The 14,684-nt window shown below is 38.7% G+C and overlaps 1 protein-coding gene across 4 annotated transcripts in view; it reads left to right on the top strand.

Annotated features, from left to right (window-relative positions):
• The first annotated feature begins 4,798 nt into the window (after nt 1-4,798).
• The window catches only part of SHQ1 (SHQ1, H/ACA ribonucleoprotein assembly factor), a 136,804-nt gene continuing 126,918 nt past the window's right edge, over nt 4,799-14,684 (top strand). For 2 of the 4 annotated variants that reach the window (XM_037019316.2, XM_037019314.2), the window contains exons 1-4: nt 4,799-5,060; nt 8,726-8,790; nt 10,272-10,394; nt 11,122-11,282. In XM_037019316.2, the coding sequence (XP_036875211.1) occupies nt 4,918-5,060; nt 8,726-8,790; nt 10,272-10,394; nt 11,122-11,282 (492 nt within the window). In that variant the 5' untranslated portion in view covers nt 4,799-4,917. Of the gene's footprint in view, nt 5,061-5,087; nt 8,389-8,725; nt 8,791-10,208; nt 10,395-11,121; nt 11,283-14,684 lie in introns of those variants that run through there. The other 2 variants (XM_037019315.2, XM_073230914.1) reach the window with 2 other exon arrangements.

The raw sequence follows: 14,684 nt of genomic DNA, 5'->3' as shown, positions 1-14,684 counted from the left end.
ATTTATTGAGAAGCCATTCTCAGGAGAAACCTTTAAGGAAGTAAGTGAAGGAGGACAGGGGAAGGGGAAGAACTGATAAAGGATGAGGGCTTGGGGAGAATCTACATTGGCCTTACCCCATAAACACACATAAGCTGCACCAGAGTCATCTGTGCCTTTGAGCCTTCTGTACCCCATATCAGTCCTCATGGTTGTGGGGCTGGGGGTGGTGGTGGTGGTGGTGGTGATAGTAATTACTTCCTGGAGACTCCCATCAATCCAGAGCAGTCATTCTTAACTGCGGGCAATTTTGTCCCCTAGGAGACATTTGGCAAGGTCTGGCAATATCTATGGTCACAACAGCAGGGCTGGTACTGGCATTGTGAAGTTAGAGGCCAGGGATACTGCTAAATATCCTAAAATGCACAGGACAGTCTTTGACAACAAAGAATTATGTAGTCCCAAAGGCTTGAGGTGGAGAGACCCAGGTCTAGGGCAGTTAGTTCTTTGGAGAAGGGTCAGTGACAAGCCATTAACAACACTGGCTACTCATGACAGATGGGCTTCCTGGTTCCATAAAGGGCATCTGGGCAGGACATCAGAACAGTACCTTCTGTGGAGTCTTTTAGATATATGATGTTAAACAATGAAGGAAGCTCCAAATGCTGTTCAGTTAAAATTCCTATGTGATCTGCATTTTATCTAATGGGATGGGATTAGCATGTTGAAATACAAGTTGCTAAGCCCTTAACTGCACACTGCAAAAAAAATGTTGTCAAACATCTTACTGGTGTCAGCTGTAGCTGTTTTAGATTTTCTTCAGAGCTTTGTTGGGTTGTATAAAATTGGAATTGGACTAAATCCTACCTGAAATACCCATTACTGCACTAAGTTATTGCCAGTGCTCTTTTAACAGCTCTAATTTGAATGCGCTGAAGGATTGGTGCAAGAATCAAAGAGAATTGTGCTTAACTATAAAGGGGTTTAAAAACATGGCAGATATCACCAGTGTCAGACTAAGGGTCTGCTCTGTCTATATCTCATTGGAATCATCTCTTAAATCTCTTTTACAATCCAGTATTTATCTGTAGTTATCCATGAATTCATCCAAGCTCTCCTGGAAGCAATTTATAACTGGGAATTGCAAAATTCAAGCAATTTAGTCCTATTGTATTTACACTGTTATATAAAAGGATATTTTTTCAAACTTCAAAATGTGTTTTCTAGTTTATATTCTAGCTTTTGTATTTTTGTTCTAATTTCTGTGATTTATGTTTATGATTCTACTGGTTTTCCTTTTTCAAAACCAATCATCACCTTGTTCATTTCTTAAGAGTTACAATATTAACACTGATAAATAAGAAGGATACAATTATGGTACAATGCTTTTGGCAAAAAAAATAGCCAAATGAAAATACTCTAATGCTATGTTGGGTGAAAAAATGAAAATACAGAGTATGATACCATTTTGTGTTTAAAATTTTTTCTACACTTTTATGACTAGAATAAGAGTCTAAAATGACGTATACTAAAATATTAAGATATAGCTTGCAAGTTCTGTGTAAGTTCCCACCACTTCCAAAAAATGGCTCAGAGATTGGTCTAGAGTTATAAAGTGCTTATTCAGGAAGCTGTTTCCCACATAGGTTAAAACTGTTCTTTGTGGTAACATTGTCTTAATTGTTAATATGCATGCCACCTTCTGGAAACAAGGAGCATTTCACCATTAAAAGATTTCTAACAATAGAACTTCATCATAAGGCCGAAATTGGAATTATTTACAGACGATATTTATTTAACACTTAATTTTGAATCTTGTGTATTACAATTAAGTCGGTTACAAGAGGGGTTAATTTGATGTAATCAGATATGGTATGATATACTTGCCCTCAATAAACTGGCCATGGAAAAACTATTTTTATGACACTGAAAGGCTATCCACAAGTAAGCCTTATGGAAATGGAAAAACAAAAATGAACACTATAACCTTTGAATAGCTAAAAAAATGACAAAATATGTTTCGTTCATGTTTGTTTTTCTTTTAAACCAGAGTTAGTATGAAATGTTGAAATAATTTATTTTCAAGTAATGTCTGTATCTAGACATGAACTCAACTGGATCTAAGAGTCACTGTAGATTTGCTGAAAAAATAGTAGTGAAGTAAAAAAATAAAATAATGTTGCACACAGAGAAGACAAGTAGTGATTCTACAACATCTTACTATGCTGATGGACAGTGACTGTAATGGGGTTTGTGGGGAGGACTTGGGGTAGGGGAGAGCCTAGTAAACATAAATTAAAAAAAAAGAGGAAAAAGGCAGGAGGGAAGAAAGAAAAAGAGGGAAAGAAAAAATGCAGGGTCTAAAAAGTAATGGGAATGAACTCCTTTATGATATAAGGAGTGGGAAAAAGTAATATGACAAGGACTAAAAAGGACAAAAATGATAAATGTGAAAAAAAATACTGTTGCGGACTTATATTTATAGTATGTGGTACCCATGCACCCACAAACATAGAGTAGCAGGGTACCTAGAAACGTTTACAGAAATGTAAAAAGTTCTGCAAGGGTAGTTAGAGAGAATACTTCTGGAGAAGAGAGTGAGGACCAAAATTGGATGGCAGTCAAGGGACATTCATCTGTAATAATGTGTTTTTTAAAAAAGAGAATGAATTTATAACTTGTGTAATTTATCATTAATTAGAAATACAAAAATACAGTGAACTACTGTTTGCAAAAAAAGCAACAAAACCCTGTTACACAGTTGCAACTATCAGTATTTTGTGATATAGCAGATGCAATATAAATTTCTTATAATTAGCAGCTGCAATGAACCATACAGTCTGTGTTGTAATCCTGTGTGTGTGTGTGTGTGTGTGTGAGTGTCTATGTTGCCCAACTCAGAATAAAGTATCTAGAAAATGCAGAACTCTACTTTGTAAAGTGCTTTCAATTAGAGTTTCCTCCTAGACAGAGCTTCAGTTGCAGTTAATTCTCTGGCATTAATAATTTAAAAATATTAATGCTTGTGTCTTACAGGAATGAAGGCCCCTTATAGATGATTCTTTTTAGAGAAGCTGATTTGGAATGATCCAGCCAAAGGCCTATCTCAAGGGGCATTTTGAGGGCTTTACTAATTCCAACTTTGCATCAATTCATTTTCAATATTGAGTGCCAATTATTTGTGAGGCTCAGTACAGTCTAAAGCAGGCAGGCTTGGAGTCAGAATATGAAACAAATTGGGTCAGTGGTAATATTAGAGCGTGTCAAGTCTTTATTATTTTAGAGCCAAGGCCCAATTGAATGTAATTGGGGTTCAATCCCAATTGTACCATTCACTGGCTGTGTGATCCTGTGCAAGCCACAGGCATATATAATGCCTATTTCATAGAGCTGTCAGGAGAGGAAAATGAGATCACTAAAAATGATTTAGTGGGGTGCTGGTACATAGACAGTATTCAAGTGACTCAGTTAAAAAACCTCTGTTACCCAAGGAATGGGCGAATGTGTGAAGAATACTCTTTAAATTGTTTCATACATAACATCTTATTTTGTCTTTATCAAAACTCCCAGACTTAAGCAGAGTGGTTTTTATTTTGAAATTTTTATTTTATTTGCTCCCTATTAATATTTTCCCCTAGTCCTAATTAATTTTCAAGATTCATAAACAATTGGAGGTTGAAAAGGCTTTTGAGGTTTATATGGTCCACCATCCTAGGAGATGACTTTCACCTCATTGCCATTAACATTTAAAACCAGGAAATAAGTACTATTTCCTGGACTTTTCAAACTACTAGTAGAATAACAGGAAATAAAATGAGAGGGAAGGCCAAGGGCATATGTAGGGAAAGAATGAGACTAGTGGGACAGGCATTGGGACAGTATGAAGGGCACAGGGAAATACAAGGAAGAGAAGGCAAAAAGAGACAGAAAAGAGGACCTCCAATAAGTGTATGGAGAAAAATGAGAAAAGGGAAAGGGGGAAAGTACAATTTGTTAGAGGGACGGCAATTCACCAGTGCAGGCACTACCGGGGCTTAAGAGACAGTCTGCGTTCTGGTAATCACAGAATGAACGGTTATAATATATATTACTTAACCTCTCTGAGTCGTGTTCTTCCTAGTTCACAAAGCAGAGTAACAGATTAGTGATATGGACGCTCTGTAAATGAGGAAACTCAAGGAATTAGGAAGGGGAGCGTAAGTGGCAGTAAAAGAGGGGAAGCGGCAGGGGGAGGGGAAAAGGAGGGGTAGAGAGAGGCGGAGAGAAGTCAGCCGAGAAAGACGGAGACGGAGAAAGGGGAATTGTTGACGAGGCAGGTGAGCACTAAGGAAAACCACAGTGGTAAGAAGGTGGCTGTCGCTACTGCGGTGGCTACTTCAACACATCGAGCGTTGGCAACTTACCAGGTACATGGTTAGAGCTGTACGTGCATAGTTTCATGTTATTCTCACAACATTTTTGTGGGGTAGGTTCTAGTATTATCCTCATTGTACAGAAAAGATACCTGAGGCATAGAGAGGTTTTGTAACTTTCCTAAGGTCTTACAGCTGGGAAGTGGCCGAGAAGGGGTTCAAACCCAGGTCTGTTCACCAGCAAAGCCAGTGCTTGTAAAAATCATCTCTCAGAACCTCGAAAGAGACTTGGTAGGTCTTAGGTGATTCTTGTTTGGCTTCTTTAAACTTATCTCCTCGGTTCAATTCCTGCGGAGAAAACCCCGCTTTTCCACGCCCTTTCTTCACTAAGAGCGTCCTGTCTCTATGGAGATCGGCGTGAGGTGGGACTTCCTGTCCCACGCACGAGCACTTCCGTTTCTGACCGGAAGCACCCTGACTTAACATTAGGCGGGCAGCCGCGTGGGAATTTAATTGCGGAGTTTGAGCGTCGGGAAGGCAGCGGCTGTGAGAGGGACCGGCTCCGGTATCTGAGTGTGGCGTGGGGATGCTAACTCCAGCGTTCGATCTGAGCCAGGACCCCGACTTCCTGACCATCGCCATCCGCGTGCCCTACGCCCGAGTCTCCGAGTTCGATGTCTACTTCGAGGGGGTTGATTTCAAGTTCTTCGCCAAGCCGTACTTCCTCAGGCGAGTTTCCGGTGTCCGGCCCTGGAAAGAGCGTAATTTGGGGATGGACTGGTTGATTCATTGGTTCACACATTCCCTCGCTCATTAGATAACTGCTTCTCGAGGGAGGAGGAAAGAGCGAAGGAGCGTTTCTCGGTTTAACGATTTGCCTTTCTCCAGGTTCCCTAGCTGCTTTCGGTGCTGAGAAGCGACCTCTTCCAGGCGTGCGTTCTACAAGCAGCCGAAACTCATTCTCTTCTTAAGCTCCACGTTAAGGAAATTTGGGGCTACTTAAAAGCGTGGCGTTTGGCACCGTAACCTTTGCAGTTTGTTCTGTAGCCCTAGTTCTCGTCCTTTCCTTTCTCTGCTTTCTTTTCGCTCCGCGTTAGCGCCCCTGCGCCCAGACGGGTCCCTATGACTTCTCTCAGTCCACGTTCTGTTTTCGACTTTTTGGTCTAACAGCTCCCTACTTTCTGAACCTCTCTTCTTCTTTGTCTCCCTTGACAGCAAATTGGCCTCGTTTGCCTTCTCCTCCTCGTCTGCTACTTCTCTGATTTTGCGCCCTTTAATTGTGGTTCGTCCCCCAAGTCTCAGTAAGAGCCCGTTAGCACTTGTCAGCTTGCATTTTCTCCTTGCAGAACCTTATGAACAGTAATAACAGCTAGCACTGCTCAGCTTCCTTGCAGTAGGTCAGCAATGCATTAGGTGCTTTTTGTGTATTGTCTCATTTAACCTTGGAGATAGTCGTTATCATTAGACCCATTTTACAGAGGACGCTGCCAGATTGTTCTTGCTAAAACATTGTCAGCCCTTTTTCCTCCTCTTTCCTGCTGGATAAAATCCATTCTCCTAACGTTTCTCCTTCTGTGAAGCTCCGGCCCACCTTTCCTGTCCAAATACTTTCCTAAAGTGAACCTTCTTGAGTCAAGCCGGTTCCTTCCCTGAACATGCAGCAGTTTTGCTCAGATTTCTTTTAGACCCTAATTTAACCCATCTGCTTGCATATGCTGCATTTTCTTTTTTTCTATTCATTTGTACCTTTGATTTATTTACTGAGCTCATGGTATAGGCCAGGTTCTGTTTTCAGTATTGGGGATGGAGTGGTGCCTCCTGTGGTTTATGTCCTAGTGGGGAGGGAAGAACAATAAAGAAGTAAACATAGAACTGCAAATCGTGGTGAGTACTGTGAAGGGAAATAAGGTGTACTGATAGAGAATAAAAGGGAGTCTGTTCATATAAAATGACCAGGAAAAGCCTTTCCGAATCTGATTTTTAAGATAATACATGAAGGAGACGGGAAGGTGATGATGATGGTGGTAGTAAAAATTTACTGAGTTTTTCTCCAGGTTAGTGCTTTGTGTGGATTATCTCATTTGATTTTAGGACAGTCCTACAAAGTAGGTTCTGTTATTTACCCATGTTACAGACAAAGGATCAGAGGCTTGGCAGAAAGATCATAAATGAGACATGATTGTAAAACAGATATAATAAAATAAAAATGTAAAAATAAAATCTACTTGCTTAAGGATTTTAATGAAGACAGAATAAAAGGTTATGTGTGAAACAATTTAAAGGGTACTCTTCACACACATTCACCCATTCCTTGGATAGCAGAGGCTTGGGAGTGGGGCAACGTATGCCTTAGCACACTTACAGTTCTGTGACTTTGGCAAGTTATTCAGAGCCTCAGTTTCCTAATCTGTAAAAGGGACTAATGGAGTGATCTTAAAGAGTTAATCTTAGGATTGAGCTAATACATGCATAGTCCTTATTACCATGCTTGGTAATCATGTGGTCAATAAGTAGTAGATATTATTATTAATTAAGGGCCTGCTATTCCAGTTATCTGTTGCCACATAACCATTTAAACTTAATGGTGTAAAACAACAGTCATTTAACTCCCTGCCCTGGTTTTGTGTGTCAGGAATTTGGTAAGAGGTTGTCTGGGCTGTTCTAGCTTGAGGTCTTTAGTTCAGTTACAGTCACATGGTGGTTGTGCCTGGAATGGCAAGGGCCCAGGCAGCAGGGGACTGGTGGGACGTCCTGAGGATCACATCTCTTTTCCTGGAGTCACTGGGCCTACTTTTGTGGCGTCTTCACATGGTTTCATTTGTGATTCCTTTGGGGAATTGAACCACTAACATGGTAGCTGAAGGTTCAAGAGCAAGTATTCTGGAGACCAAGGCAGAATCCATACCGCCTTTTATGACCTCACCTCAAAAATCCAGTAGCCCCTATGCTTTATGTACTGGGTGAGACAGTTTCATAGGCCCACTACATTTAAAGGGGAGGGGACATTGACTCCATTGTTGGGATGAGTGATGTGGTGTGGGCCATCTTTTACAATACAGTTTGCTATAGTGTACCAAAGATGAATAAAACCTTGTCCCTCTCTTTGAGGAATGAGAATCTAGCAGGGCAGGCAGATCTGTGTACAAATACAGTTTCACTATTATGCAGTAAGAATTTATACTTAGAAAGAGTTTAGGAGAAGAGAGTTGATAATAATAGCGTACATCTTCTGAATGCTTACCTACTGTACCAGCCACTAAGCTCTTTGTATTATCATATCCTTCTCAGGTAACCCTGAAATAGATTCTGTTATTTTCCCTTTTTACAGATGAGAAATAGGAGCCTTGAGGTTAATTGATTTGTACGAAGAAAGTTACAGAGCTCTGGTAAATGGCAGAGCTGGTACTCAATTCAGATGCTGATAGTGAAGGTAGTGTTCGTAGTCATGATGACAAACTAATTTATCCATAAACTGACTCCTTATCCTTATGCTGGGTTTAGAAGGGATTTTGGTTTGAAAAATGCAGTGTAGCTCCAGGAAACATCAGAGTTAACTAGGTTGTGACTCATTGGCTTTTTGAAGTCTGTCAAGTTTTTAAAAATTATTATAATTATGTTAGAATAGGAAGCCAAGGGAGTGGGAATGGGAGGAAAAGCAATTCAGATTTTAAGTTTGGAATGGAATGGGGCTGGCCTGCTGTGTGGTGCTGATGAGTTTAAATTATCTAGACAGTGTCAGGCAGCCATAGAAACTTTTTCAATAGAAAAGTGACAATCAAATTTCTGTTTTAGAAACATTTTGGGGGGCCTCAGTGGAAGAGCAACTGACTCAGGGTAAAACTGGAAACTGGGAAGTCCCTTCATTTCCTTTAGTATGAAAGGGGAAATCCCCATATAGTAATAACGAGATTTGAGAAAAACACTTTTGCTTTCTGCCTTTCTTTAAAGTAGTTATTTGCTCAGTATAAACAATTGGTTTTGTTGTTTCTTTACTGTTTCCCCTTTTTTGAAATTGGTTAGGACACTTTCATCAAGCCCCTGCTGTATCAGGCCCCAGGTATGTAAATAACTCTCCTGTTTATGAGGAAGGGGGAAGCACCACAATAGTGGTGATCACTAATATTTACAGTGGCTTTTCTTTTTAAATATTTACTTTATTGGCGATGGGGAGGGGAGTATTCAAACAGAAAGAAGAGTCATCTCTGATTTCTTTTTTTTTTTTTGCTAGGGAAGAAATCTAAGTTATTTAGTTTGTAAAATGTTAAAGAGATGCTGAGGAATTCCCTTTGGAAATGGTTGGTAGCTTCCAGTGGTCAATGTATGCTATCACTGATGGTCATTTAACAATACTTTGTAATTTAAGGACTTCATGAGACCTTATATTAAATCTGCAGATTAATCCTTCCAGGAAGAATTGTAGAAAATGGAAGTGAGCAAGGAGCCTATGATGCAGATAAAGGTATTGTCTTTGGAATCTGTGTTAATTTTTATTTTGGATTCTTCATGTTAAGAGTAACTGCATGCTAATCTTTGAAGATACTGTGGGAATCTTTAGATGTATTACAAGTGCAATCTGTCCCTATCATTCTTTATTGTTTTTAATGTCCAATGTCTGTTATTCATGGATTTCTGAACAGTTAAAATCTCCTCAGTCCTTTAAATGTTCTGTAAAGTTATATTAGTTAAATACTCTGGTTCTGCTTTCTAGACATTTATTTTCTACTTCCCCATCACTTAGTAAGTGTTCAAAAAGTGAAAGTGAGATTGTTTGAGCTGATTGATTAGAAAAGATGTGAATGATTTTTGTAAGCTATGAATCAAATTTTTCTTGTACAGTTTTACAACTTAAAATTTAATAACATGTAGGTGAAAGAGAAAAGTGTCCATAGATGGCATTTAAAGGCTGATTGAATTTTCTTCTCGTGATTGATAAGCCCTTCATTTCAGCCAGCCTTGAAACCATGTATTTTCCTTTTATGTAAGTCACTGGATTTTCATTTGTCACTGATCTGGCATAAGAATACCTTGCGTACTCTTGATACAATTTATTCAGTGAATATTTATTGATCTCAGTGAACTAGGGTAAGGGAGGGAAAATGGGGTGAATGAGTTAAATGGCAAAATTCTACCTGTAATACAATATGATTACTGTGATAATGAAGTGTAAAGAAACCACCTGTCTACCTAGTAAAGTCTGCTTTTAATAACGGGTAAGTTGCATATTGAAACAGTTACTAAAATTTGAAAGTACACGGGCTTAGGAAGGTTGTGTACATGGAACTATTCAGATTTAGTTGCATTTTAGAATATTAGAATATCATTAAGTACACTGATAAGATGTTTTAAAAGATAAGAATGGTTAATAGAGTAGTAAGTTCATAGAGAAGCCTAGATGAAGTTGATAAACCTAGTCAAGAGAAGAGAAGAAGTACAGAGATGGTACTTGAGGCTGCCTTAGACTTCGGGATGTATCTCTTGAGATATCAGAGAACTTTATTAATCTGTAATTGCTTATTTAAGATTTTGCATATTTTTGGGAAGTGCTGCTACTCTTCATTGGATTAGATATCCTGATTTTTTCCTCCTTAGTCCAGAAATAAATCTTACAAGTAGCTACTGGCTAATTGTAAGCTATTACCTTCTTAGGCCATTGAGATTTAGAGGTTTTTGACTTGGACTTTAAAAATTATCAAGAAGTTAAGGTGACACTGTGTTATACTACAGCATTCTGCAGTTTTAACAGATTAATTTCTTAGAGGTGACAGCTGAATCAGTGGTTCTAAGAAACACTAAGCCATTTTATTCATTAAGTATATAATGGCATAATTTTAGGCCCTATAAATAGAATTGTGTTTTATTTTTATGTCTATTTCTTAGATATAGTTGTGAAGCCTTTGAACTTTTTAATCTAACTTAGCATAAAACAAATTAATCTTGAAGGAACTTTTACCATCCGATTGCCCAAAGAAATACCTGGCCAGCATTTTGAGGGGCTGAACATGTTAACGGCTCTTCTGGCACCCAGAAAATCCAGGACTGCAAAACCGCTTGTGGAGGAAATAGGTATGTTTATTACAGTTGGGAGGAAATAAAGGTAAACAGAATATTTGGAATGCTATCTCCTTCTAGGGGAAAAGGGGTATAGCAAACAGCAAACTAGAGAACATACTTCAGGTGACAAGATAAGGTGGTCATGTGCAAACGTTGCAAATAGCCCATTTTGGTGTCTTATAATTTAAAGACACAAAGAACTCCATTGAACCAGTAGGTTGGACCGATTGAAACAATGTCTTTTTTCTTTGGCAAAATATTGGCCTCTTGAGCGAAGATTGGAAGTATACAGTTCAGTGAAGTTCATAAAATGAACACAACCTAGGTCAAGAAATGGAACATTTACAACGCCCTAAAATCCTACCCTGTGTCTCCTAATGGTCACTTCTCCCTCTTTCCTCTCCAGGGTCACCACTCAGTTTGTCTGTTTTGAATTGTATTTATAATTTATACACTATGTGTTCTTTTTGTCTAGCTTTTCTCACAACATTTTTGTAAGGTTTCTCCATAAATAGCTGAGGTCCGTTTGGTTTCATTGCATTTCTTTGTTATACACCCTACTATTGATTGATGTACTGTTGGGTTGGTCCCATTTTCTGGCTATTCAGAAGAGTGGGGTTCTCTATTCTCAGACATGTCTTTTTGTGCACATGGGCAGCTGTTTTTTCCTGTCTCTTTCTGCCCCAAGCTGTACCTAGGAAACCCAATACTTTAACAAGTTAACATTTAACACATTTAGGTGCTTCTGAGGTTTCTGAGGAAGGAGTGGAAGATGACAATGAGGAGTTTGATTGGGAAATTGAACAGTCCCCCTATGAAGAAGTGTCAGAAGGTGCTTTGCATCCACAGTGCCGCTATGGGTTTGGAAACTTGCGATCAGGCGTGTTTCAGAGGTTACAGGTATGTCGTCCTTCTAAAAGACCTCGGCATATAGGGTTTCTCTGTTTGGATAATTTAATTTCTCTTGTGCCCATACTTGGGCATTTTTATGAAGACAAAGGAGGTGAGCTTTTCAGCGTGCACAGCGCAGCTCCTTGCATAGGTATTTGCTCCCTCCCATCGCCTCGGCTGTTCTACCCATCCTTACTGCGCCGGCAGGTGTGAGACGTCCTTTACTTTTTTTTGGAAGGCTTTAGGAAAACTTTTTGTGTTATACTCCTGAAAAATGAAAATCATGTACTTCTGGCATGGGGTCTCTTCTGTTTCATATATAAATGAGACAGAGGGTTCCAGTGAGAATAGTTTGTGTCTTTGATCAAATTGTTTAGTTCTTGGCCTACTTTTGTCTGTTTACTCCTGAAGGGGTTGAGTGTAATCTTTTGTGAAAGCGGGACCACTTGTCACTTAGGCTGACAAGGAATGACATCACTTTTTCTCTTTCAGAAATGTAGGAAATTCCAGTTCATTTTAGGCTAGGGCGATTGAAATGAATGAAATGGAAAGGAGAGATTTTGGATTATTTTGTATTTATGTTGTTTTATAGAAAACACATCCTTAGAATGTTATGTGATGAAAATGTATGTGAACAACTAACTTGGGGCCTTAGTTATTTTAAATGAAAGAAACAGCCAAGGACAGTGTTGCATTTTATGTTTACTTCATTCCTGTCTGGGTAGAGGATGTTAAACTTGTTGAATGTGGTTTATTATAGTAAGACACAATTTAATCTACTAAAGAAAAGGAAAGGGCTTATATATTAGTGCCACTTCTACCTCTGTTTAGATTTGGGACACCATGCCAGTTGACCACAAAGAAGTTTCATTTTATTTTCATGTAAAAAAGGGATAAATTTGCTCACCTACTTTGTAAGACCAATCAGAAAACATAAGGAGATGCTACATTGTGAAAACTCTTTACAAAAAAAAATTCAGGTGCTAAAAGGACCTCTGTTCTTGAAAAATAAAAAATGCTCTCAAGACTCCTTAAAAAGAAAAAAAATTGGGATTTACTTAGGAGCAAATAACGCTGATGAGATACTTCTTCAAGAACCTTATATGCTTTTCTGCTGAATTGTGATATCTCTGTATTCTCTCTCTGTAATCACATTTCTCCAGTCAGCTCCACTGTAGTCAGAATAGAGTCTGTTTTGTCTATAGCAAAACCTACAGCGAATGGGCCTCAGTTGTTTGGCTGAGAGCTAGTTTGCTGTCAGTCTGTTTTGAGCTTGCTTATCTAGAGTTATAAATGAGTGATAGTAAAGGTCATACAGGTAGTAAATATACAAATTGTACATTTGAATTGGAAGTGCTTTCTGAGGTCAGGGAATTTGGTTTCTTAATTGCTGCTGCTGTTGAGGGAAGATGCTTTCAGAGGATTTCTGCCAGGTTTCTGAGAAGATGCAGGAATGCCCTAATGGGAGCTAGGCCAAGTCCCAGTCAGGTTTGAAGTTCTTGTATCTATTGAAGGTTTTCACTAATAAGTAATTTAGGTTGATTTAAGAAAAAAGTTAGTATAAATTTCCTTATATCTCTTTGAATGTCTTAACTAATGCAACAAATCCCAAGATACCTGTCACCCAGCTTAAGAAATAAAACATTACTAACAGATTGGGGCCCTGCATATCCCTTCCTGAAGGTATTCCTCTCTTTCCCCCCTCAGAAACAGATCACTAATTTAATGGTTATTATTCCTAAACATTTAGCTTAATTATCTAAAATCATTACATTGTTCCTCAAATTTTAATTGAATGAGCATTGCTATTCTAAACAATTTTGAATGTATGTTTTCCTCAATGTAGGGGAAAAAAACTGTACACATGAGAGAACTTGAAGAGATCATTGTAAATAGTAAAATTGGTTGGTTGGGTTTATAATGCCATGTGTGCAATCCTGAGATCACAAAAACTGCCGAAACTAAAAGCGTTTTTGTGTTTAGTTTGGTGGCATAACCTGATCTGAACTGATGTCTTTTAATATATATATATTTTTAATCCTACTTAGTGTGTACACAAATTTTGTTGTAGAAATAGTAATAGTAATGTATCTGCATACAGGGTGCTGCCCCAGACTTCTGAGAGGGGGTTAAATCAAATATGGTGTATATGTATACCACATTACTCTTCTAAACTTTTCTAAGAGTCTGAATCCTGAAGTCCACCCCTCTCCAGGGGATTTGGGTAACAGGTGTGGACCTCCGTTGTCTGCACAGTGATAGCTCACAGCTATTGAGTATGTCTGTGTCCCAGGCACCATGCTGGGCTCGTGTGTGTGTATGTTACTATTCCATCTCGGCATCGTTGCTGTTCTGTGTGCCCATTTTACCAGTGGACAAAGCAATAGACAAATGTCATCTTTTGAAGACTATGATGTTTTCTTACATGAATTAAATTTGAATTAAATTCCTTCATGATAATTAGGAAATAGTAGAACTTTGAAAAATTGTATGTGAACCAAGATGCAGGGAATTAGAGGACACCCTCTTTGGGACATTAAGGTAAATGTTTTATGAGAGAGTGCCACAAAAATCTTATGTAATTGGTATATTACTTGTAGAGTTCATTTGCATTTCTAACTGCTCTGTGACATTCATACCATTGTAGTTAAAGACAGTGATCCCGTAAGATTAACATGACCCTCTTTCTGCTAGTAAAGCCACTAAAAGAAATAGAAGTGACTGTTACATAAAGAAGAGCTTTGAGAACATCTCTTTTATTGTAAAATGATGTACTTAAGAAACTTTACCATTTTCCTCAGATAATGTTTTCTCACAGCTTTAGAGGTTCTCTAAGTTCTGCCAATGGATGAGAAAAGATGCATAAAATTTTAACTATTCACATTTTACTAGCATTTTTATAGTCTCCTTTTTCCCCCTTAATTGAAAAATAGCTTTATTTTCTGTGATAAGAGCAATATATATTCATTATAAAAACATAACACAAAAAGTAAAACATCATTCATAATTCCAATACCCAGTACCTTCTCTTAATTGAATAATTCAACCCTTTATGGGGGGAGGCATACTCTTTCGTATTTATATCCCCCTCCAACCATTTACATAGGATTTTCTTGTGAACTTTTGTATTTACTGATAATGAGAAGAAAATAAAAGTATTTTTGCTGAAACAAATTCTCATTCAACATCCCTGCCCCGCCCTCCCTGCATACACATACACACACACATGTCATTCTTTCTTTCCTTTCTGCCGTTGCTGCCAGCCACCAGGGCGCCTTTGGAAAACTGCCCTGGCTGCTCAAAGTCAGGGCTTCACAACAAGCTTCTGGCCTCAGCGGCTGCCAGGAACAACAATCCTGGAGTCTCTGGGCGCCGGCCCAGCCAGCTCCTGGGACCACTACTGCCAAGAGC

Source organism: Manis javanica, chromosome 3 (assembly GCF_040802235.1).
Source record: "Manis javanica isolate MJ-LG chromosome 3, MJ_LKY, whole genome shotgun sequence".
In the NCBI taxonomy this organism is placed as follows: Eukaryota; Metazoa; Chordata; class Mammalia; order Pholidota; family Manidae; genus Manis; species Manis javanica.
The sequence above is the reverse complement of the archived record's forward strand: the minus strand, read 5'-3'. Positions and strand labels throughout refer to the sequence as shown.